General features: G+C 32.2%; 1 protein-coding gene across 1 annotated transcript in view; it reads left to right on the top strand.

The window, feature by feature from the left end:
- The first annotated feature begins 6734 nt into the window (after nt 1-6734).
- Nucleotides 6735-9691, top strand: part of LOC126887486 (proton channel OtopLc-like) — a 69938-nt gene continuing 66981 nt past the window's right edge. The window contains exons 1-2 of the mRNA XM_050655054.1: nt 6735-7155; nt 8672-8881. Coding sequence (XP_050511011.1) covers nt 7021-7155; nt 8672-8881 — 345 coding nt within the window. The 5' untranslated portion in view covers nt 6735-7020. The remainder of the gene's footprint in view (nt 7156-8671; nt 8882-9691) is intronic.

Raw genomic sequence — 9691 nt, 5'->3', positions numbered from 1 at the left:
TAGCAATGCAAATAATCAAAACCGGTAGCATGTGACTTGAACTTTCGAATGCAGTAAGCAGAATTGCTATTTTATTTTTTAATCAAAAGTTATTCGGGTTCAAAAATTGCACTTTTTCGATTTTTTGAAAGTTCAACCGCGTTTATCTCGAACTCTGCATCCTACGAAAACACTGGTAAGATCATTTTTTGCTAAGAATCACCCAAAAAATACAAAAAAATGTTTTGTTTTGCGAAAAATCGCTGTTATGTAATTCCTCAAGTTCTTTGTTTATAACAATCTTATCGACATCCGGATCAACTGTTACCCAAAAAATTCGTATTCTACAGGTCAAAATACATACAAAAACTTGAGTAAGTCCATCTGAATTAAGGAGGCCGTTGTACCCCCCTGGCGACAGGACTATATCTAATGTATGCATTCAAAATCTGCAATTCGAAAACAAACATAATGGAAGTATAGTTATATTTTGATGAGGAGATTTTTATAAATACAAAATGTTTCATTGTAATAAAATATAAAATCAGAAAGAATATTTTTTTATTGAACCATTGAAATTGATTCAGAGGCAACTGAAGGAGGTCTAAGCGCCATCTAGCGCATAGGGGGTACCAATACTGGGCATATAACATGTATGTTCGATTAGGTGCGAGAATTTTATCAATAATATAAAAGGGACCTTGTTGTGCTATTTTGTAGTTATAGCTATAATAAACTAGATGTAGATCTCCAGGACAATAAGTGAAGCCGATTTTTTAAGTTTAATGCGCGTGTTGTCCGCTAGATAGACACAAATAAGAGGGCAACAAAATGTAAACAAAGTTTTAAATTTCATTTGTTTTCTGTGATAAATATAAATGGAATTTTGTGTGATTAGTTTTAAGATAATGTCCTGTCCAAAAATAATTATTTTTACTAAGGTACTATATAAACCACAATCCGATAATTCTTATGCTTTCTTTGTGAAAAATTTAGCACTGAGTAATTTTAACAAATAGTGGTGGGTTAGTAATAACCACAAAAAATACTTTTCATTTTGTGGAAAATACAGAAAAAGCTTTGTTCTTGGCAACTTGCGACAATTTATGAACGCTAAGATAGCCGATGGCATTGTTGTCTGTAGTAAATAACCTTTCTCCAGGCAATGTTTTCTTTATACAGTGTGGAAGGCAGTTACGGAATAAAAATTTTTCTGTCCTTGTTTCAAAAAATTATAAAAAACAAATGTGCACTTTTTAAACATAATTTTAAATGTACAGAGTGATTCATATAAGTCTAGAAGAGTCCATAAGCTTTAGTTTTAATGGAACATCCTGTATATTTTTATATGTTTAAAAGATGCTTGATAACCTGATTTCAACAAGCTATATTATGTAATTGTTTATATCCTTATTTTAAAAAATTATAGAAAATACTGGGACACTTTAACTGTTAAATTTAAATGGGCGCTTTATAAACATAAATTTAAATATACAGGGTGATTCACGCAAGTACTACATAGTCGATGATCTCTAGTTTTAATGGATCACCCTGTATATTTTTATGTTCTTAAAGCTACTTCACAACCTCATCTCAAACAAGTGTATTATGTAGAAAGTGTATTATGTAGAAATCCGATAGATTTGTACTTAGTTTAGAAAATGTATGTCTTTATTGAGCTAATTTAAAAAATAATACCATTATTTCAAGTATGATAAAATATTAATTTCAAAATTTTATGCGGGTATTTAATATCTTGACGAAAATTATACATAACTTTAAAATTTCACCTTGTATTATTCATAATAAACCCTACATGATACACTATTTTGATGTGAGGTTGCTTAGCAGATTCTAAAAGCATAAAAATATACAGGGTGTTTCATTAAAATTAAAGAATATGGACAATGTTAGACTTGTGTGAATCACCCTGTATATTTAAATTTATGTTTAAACAGTGCATATAGGAATTTAAAAATTGACAAATTTTAGCGTTCTTTATAATTTTCTCAAATAAGGACAAACAAATTTATTCCATAAGTGGTTTCCACACACTATGATTTCAAAACTTCACCCTGTGTTATTCATAATACACCATACATGAACTGGTTTGTTAAAATGAGGTGTTTCCTGGTTGCTTCAATTCACTGTTTTCCCAGACCCCAGAGTCTAAAGTCTAAACCAAAGGAGTTCTTTAATGAACCCCATAAGTGACAACTGAACTCTACTACTTTATTATACCGGGTGGTGAATTGGAAAACGGGCCATAGGAAACTCAATGTAAAATTCTAAATTGTTGAATTCCTGCTTCCCTAATTATTTTACATCAAAAGTCATGAGAAACTATTTGTAGAGGATTAAAATCTGTATTAAAAACAAAAGTTAAAATTGTTCTACGATTTAAACAGAGTTTAAAATTTTGAAAAATAGAATACATTTGCCATACCTAAGTAAGTGCGTAAAAGGCCACACGTTACTATTTCTGACAGTACGCAAACTATTGACTGAATAAAACATCTTTATTATTACTACTTTCTCCTCAACTGAGGACATCTTTTCGACTTTATTGTTTTTTAAACAATAAAATAAAAATACTGACAGTTCAAAATATTGTTAATATAATAATTTCATTGTGACCGAAGGCAACCTTATACACATTCTTGCACTGTGTGTAGCCTAAATTTGGCAAATACTTTGATAAAATTTATTATATTTTACAACATTTTGGAATGTGTTTAATTCGTAGAACAATTTTAACAATTGTTTTCAATAAAGATTTCAATCCTCTACAAATAGTTTCTCATGTCTTTTGATGTAGAATAATAAGGGAAGCAGGAATTCAACAGTTTAGAATTTTACATTGATTTTCCTATGGCCCGTTTTCCAATTCACCACCCTGTATAGGGTGGAAGGCACTTATGGAGTAAAATTATTTCTGTCCTTGTTTTAAAAAATTTTAAAACACGCCAGGACCCTTTCATTTTTAAATATAAATATACGCTTTTTAAACCTAAATCTGAATGTACAGGGTGATTCACCCTGCACTTCTCGTAAACTTATTGTCGATAAGGTAGAGTCGTTATATGTTTTGGACAGCGCTCGTCCAAATAGGATAGGGAGTTCGACCTCTAGGATATTTATAGAACTCTGTGTTTAGAGGCAAATAAAAGCAGTATGAGCGCCATCTAACGCATAGAGAATATATTTGGCACTTAGGTATGGCAACTCGTGTCTTAAAAAGATAGGAAGTTAGACCTCTAGGCTGTTTAATAGAGAGATAAATCTCTGTGGTTAGAGGAGAATAAAAGCGGTATAAGTGCCATCTACCGCATAGAAAATATATTATATTCAGTTATGGGTTTTATAAGGATTTCATCAATGACATAAAAGGAGCCTTTTGGTGTGTGTTATGCAGAATTAATGGGTTGTTTGGGAGTATTAGGCCGCACATCAAAGAAACATGAAACGTAAATTACGTTTCATGGAAATAAAACACTTCTAAAACAATATACGTCCGGCCATTTATGAAACTCTCCGAAAACAAAAATGTGTCATGAGCATGAATCACACTCGTTTCATTGGTAGGCGGACTTTGAGATTTTTTTAGCAGTGTTTTATTTTCATGAAACATGTTTCACGTGTCATGTTTTATGTTTTTCGTTTCATGTTTCTTTGGTGTGCGGCTTGCCTTAGAAATCTGTTTGATGTTTGTATAATATGATGCTGTTAAAGTGGAAAATTATTTTTGAATATCTAAAGTTAATAAAAAAATATATATCGAGTATAAAAAATATGTATGAAAACCTTTCTTATACACAACCTTAGAACAGTTCAAACCTCATATTATTATGCAAAATACTAAAAATATTATACAAAAACAATACCACACTGTCCTCTATTGAGTAGTAGCTGTTACTTAACATTGTTCTATCGTACAGTAAACTTTGTTCACTGACTTCCCTATATACTAACAAACACACGTCTTATAGTTAATATTAATTGAAGGGTCAGGGGGAAGAACAATGAATGTCTATCTGGAAGCATTTTCGTTTCGGTAAAATGAAAAATAAAGTTACATATTCATTGTTTTCCCCCTTGCGTCCAATATTATTGTGACGTGATTTTAAGACGATTATCATCCTTATTTCCCCTTGGCTATTCACAAGTTAGTACTCTTTCTATGCCAGCAGATTGCACAAAAATCGTAAAATGACCAAAAATTGACATTCATCGTTTTTCCCTCTGACCCTTCAATTGTAATTTAAAATAAAAGAGATAAGCAACGAGCATTTAATGATGGTCATTATGATGTATGAGGGGTACGATATGAGTCGCGAAGCGGCGAGTAGAATACGAGCACGATAATGGTAATTAACAAAAATGCAAGTTGTATAAATACATGGTTTTTCTATAATTATTCACAACAAAAGTTACATTCAAATTTATTTATTTTATAACACAAAAAAATTAAGTAATTATAAGATTAAATTAGTTGCAGAGTTGTGACTGCATAGCTTCACTGAGGATGCATAGATGCTGAAATAGCTACAGGGAGATAGTGGTCTAACTCTGAATCAAATTAAAACTAAACTTGCTTTACCTCGTATTACGAGAGATGTCGCTGTTTTGCGTCTCAAAAGGTGGAAACATTGCATCGCGATGTTTTCCCTTAAATAGGCAGGATTGTTGATTTTTGTTTCAGAGTTGTGACTGCATAGCTTCACTGAGGATGCATAGATGCTGAAATAGCTATATGGAGATGGTGGTCCAACTCTGAATCAAATTAAAACAAAACCTGCCTTTATCGTTTTCATCTTTACTCAGATTTTAGTATGTACCTGAAACTGTCTTTCGGTCCTTTTCCTAGACGAAAAGAAGGTAAATACGTGGCTAGTGTCCTTTATTTACTTTCTTCTATATTCGTCGTCTCTTGTGTTTATATCCTGTAAAAGCCGGAGATACAGGATGCAGCCAGAAAGCAGTTTCTTAACGGAAAGTCTTAGATTCAAAATATTGTTTATTATATTTTTATTTCAATTATTCTAATTGTATAAAAGTAGCAAACTTTCTATTTAGGGCTTTTCGTCTTCCTCGTATTACGAGAGATGTCGCTGTTTTGCGTCTCAGAAGGTGGAAACATTGCATCGCGATGTTTTCCCTTAAATAGGCAGGATTGTTGATTTTTGTTTCAGAGTTGTGACTGCATAGCTTCACTAAGGATGCATACATGCTGAAATAGCTATATTGAGATGGTGGTCCAACTCTGAATCAAATTAAAACAAAACCTGCCTTTATCTTTATCTTTATTAAATTAGTTATTTGTTTGATAAACTTATATCTATTATTCTGCTAAGAATTTGAGTTATAAAAATATTTAATCGATACCATGGATAATTGTGATTCGCGTGTGACGTCATAAATAATGTTTCTTAGTGTTTTGTTATCTCTAAGTGTTAAGACTTTAAGCTTTAAGAATTGATAGTTTATAGTATTCTACTTGTAACTTGAATTATTATTTAGATTATTTTGTATATTATTGTGTATTAGAGTTATCAGATTTTATTTATGATAGATCTATTTTTCTACTTAATCTACGGCGTATTAATAAATATAATGTAATTTTACTAAAATCACTTATTAAAGAATACTTTTTTGCTTGTCAATGCAAAATTCGAATATGGTGCGTCATTAATACCTTCTTCTTCTTCACTCCCATAGTCTTTTCAATGTTCCTTGTTCGTTACTTTTCTTTGCCGCTCATCAAGTTTTTCACCATTTAAACTTTTCTCTGTCAAGCCCTCTGTCACACAGTCCTTCCATCTTCTTTACGGTTTCGCTCTACCTTTCTTTCTCTTAACTTTTTACAGGTATATTCTTTGTCTCGCATAGTTTTTATTGCAGTAGTTCGTATTATTGTATATTGTAGTTCTTATCTTGTTCTTATAGTTCCGTTGTAGTCTTTTTACTGTAACCTTTTTTGAAACTGTACTCACCACGGCAGTCTTACGAAACTCGCCGCTACGCTGCTCGTTTCGAATTCATTACACTCGCATCATAATGACCATCATTAAATGCTCGTTGCATATAATATACTATTTGATTACCAAATATTAGCGAATAAATCAAAAAACAAAATGTTAAGAAAACGTGAGGCTATAGTTGGGTTTTAATTTCAGTATTTTATAAATGCTAGAATATTCCACAGGGTGACGCGAACTTTGAGAAAAAATCACAGTTTGATTGGTACACCCGGTATACAATGACAGTTTACCTGTCTAGCAACAATATTCCTACAGCGATATTGTTAAAGAATAAGCCTATAACATGTTAAAAAATCACTTAAATCGGACAACAGGTTTAGGAAATTCGAGACATCAAAAATAACCCATTTTTAAGGTGGTGTATAATATTTTTTGGGACTAATTTTGCTTATTCTTTTGCTGATTACTGATAATTTTATTTATTGTATTTAAATTTTCTCACTTTGATTCATTTTATCAAATGAGTGATTACATTTTCATTCTCGCTGTCATCTGGACTTTTTTTAATAGATAAATATTTCTGAAATTTAAACATAAAAATAATAATGCGTCAAAAACTCGTCTATCTTCTGCTAAAATTTATGATTCCTGACAATAAATAACAATAGAGTAATTTACTGACTATATTAATCACATTCAGATAAAATCAATAAAACGTACAATATAAACAAATATTTGGCAAAAAATATTACCTGTATTGCTGAATGCAGTAAATCAGCCAACAATTATAAGTAATACTCTTTGTTTATTGCTCTCTGATAACTTATAAATTGCTTATTAATTACTTAAAGTAAATCCCGCAATAAATTTGTATTCTTATCGATATTTTCGTTTTGTGGAATCGGTAGCTTTGTAGGATCATTTGGTTGTGTAAAATTTTAACAGGAATATCAGTGTCGCCAGTTTTCTTTTGATAAATTTATTCGTAGCTTGTTAAGAACATAATTTTGTTAACAAAATAGTTTTTTTTTGATACATTTAATTGGGAGTTACTGGCAAGATGCCAGAAAATGTCACATTGCCGGAAAACTCAGAAAGGGATGAGTTCAATTTAAATAACCCACCTACAAATAATGCTGCTTCTGAAAGACCTGAGAAAATATTCACAATTGAAGATATTTCCGACAGTGAAGGGGTAAGTAAAATAGTTATTTAATATGTATGTATACATACACCGTTTTTAGGCGTCAACGCTCTTCGGTAGGGATCTACGGAGGAGTATCACCAAGTTGCAAGCCCTTATCCCTTGCCGTACCGCTCCTCCATAGGCCGATCAGACGCCAGTTTATTCCAGACCAAGTCGTAGATTCTACATAAAATTTTATACTACGACGTTGACGTTTTTATTTTTCAAATGACCGAGCTGGGGCTCGAACCTCGATCGTATATTCGCTAGATTTGTCTATCGAGTGCACCTCAGCCCACTGAGCCATCTGACGGACTCGTTAGACTAGTAGTTATTTCATAACGAGTATTTTTATTTATTTACAAAGCTCAACATTCCTTGCAGGCCTGGGGCTAAAATACAATTAATATAACACATATATTGGAAATTTGTATCACGTGGGGTGGCTTATTTTAATCATGCTCCTTGCCTACTTACTGCTATTCCTTCCCAACCATCAACTCCCTGTGTATCTTCCTGTACGCTATCAAACCATCTGTGTTTGAGTCGTCCTCTTCTTCTTCTCGTGATTAGACCCCGTTGAAGGATAATCTTTGGCATCGTCTTCCTTTCCATTATTATAACGGTTCCCATTCATATCACTTACTGTGCCTTTATGAAGCGACTGATGAGACTTTTTTCGTCCATATGTATCTCAGAACATTTCCTTTTTTCAACCTCTCCAATTTCTTTGTAGTTGTTTTTTCATGGTCCATACTTCTCTACCATACATCACTGTGGGTCTTATTGCTGATTTATGTATCCTTAACTTTGTTTTTATCGATACATATTTGGATTTCACATTGTTTCTTTGAGCAGTATTCGTTTTTACGAATGGTAGGTTGCTAACCTTGCCAATTTGGATTTTTCAACACAATAAGCGTAAGAGTAAAAGCAGATGAAGAACTAACTGACGCAATTGAAGCTGGAAATGGAATCCCTGAGTCCTCTATTGTTCAACCAGATCATGGATGAAATAATAAAAAAAGTAAGAACAAAAAAGGATACCAAATGGGAGAAAAACAACTTAAAATAATCTGAAACAAGACATTTACTCAACACACACACTACATATGACACTAAGTACCTCATGTTGTGACTGGCTGAATGACATAAAGTCCATGCCATTAAAAAAATATATTATATATTATTGTTTTGAAGCTAGTTTCTTACTAAAATCTGCTATCTTTACTGGGAATAAGCCACAATATTACTTTATTAATAAGTTTATTTTTACGTTTAGATTTCCAGTGGAAATTATGGTATTATTTTCAATTATGGTATTAAATTTGATATATTTTTATTTAATATTTTATAATATTTATATTTAAATAGTAGGTACCTCCTAAACACCTCATGATGCATTTTTTTAAATCTTCTTGAGTTTCTCAAGTTTCTTTGATTTTTTATTTCGTAAATGAAATTGTGAAACATTTATCCATATTCATTTTTTATAATTTTTTATTTTCTTGTTTTTTTTTTATAGACACCCTCAATAAGAACTGTACCTATTAGAATTAAAGGAGATGACTTATCACTAGCCAGCTCAGAGGACATCTTAGAAAGATCAAAAAATAATATACGAGTCAGACACGCCATATCAACTAATGATGTTCCATCTGCTTATTTTCTACCAAGAAGAATTAACTCCACATCAGATTTTAGAAACTACAAATATCAGAAATCTGAACCGAAAGTAAGTACTTATAATATTTTTTTTAATTAACGTGCTTGTGACATTTATGGTCATTAGCACGAGTTACAGTTTACAGGGTAGTATATACTATAAATTACAAATAGTGTAGTTAACATTTAACATAAGTAAATAAAAACAGTTGACAATTATATTTTGTTTAACACTAGATTCTTCTCGAGGAATTTGATGATGTTGATTTGGTCTGTGCTGTTGAGGACCTCTTTGAAGTTAGGACTGATACCAAGCTGTTGGCTTGCAGTGTTGAAATTTTGGTAGTGGAGGTGATGTCATCAGATTATAGCCATGTGTTAGACGGGTATGTCCTATACGCAGTCTCCGTATGAATGCCATATTTTTCCGAGATAAACTAGGGCAGGTAAATCGGTTCACTGAGGGTTTAATTTCATGCAGCGCTGAAGTAATTGTATTCCAGTGAATTTGCCAGGTGGATAGATTGAGCTTGTTCAGTCTGGCTTTTAGATCATTGCAGATTTGTATATTAATCATGGTATTCATCGATGATGCAGCTTTTTTGGCAACGCGATCGGCTTTTTCGTTACCACTAACCCTAACATGGGATGGTACCCATAATATGTAGAGTGACGTTTGTATTTTGATTTATAAGAAGCTGATAAATATCATGAATATCATGGACGAGGATGGTTGGTGATTACATTATTGATGGAGTGTATAGAGGAAAGTGAATCAGTACATGGCTATGTGTGTGTTTGGATATTTTTGAGCATGTTTGAAAGTACACACGATAGCTAGTAGTTCGCCAGGGTGTATACTACACCAAGGAGAAATTTT

This window comes from Diabrotica virgifera, chromosome 6 (genome assembly GCF_917563875.1).
Source record: "Diabrotica virgifera virgifera chromosome 6, PGI_DIABVI_V3a".
Lineage (NCBI taxonomy): Eukaryota > Metazoa > Arthropoda > Insecta > Coleoptera > Chrysomelidae > Diabrotica > Diabrotica virgifera.
This window is presented reverse-complemented; position numbering and strand designations above follow the sequence as displayed.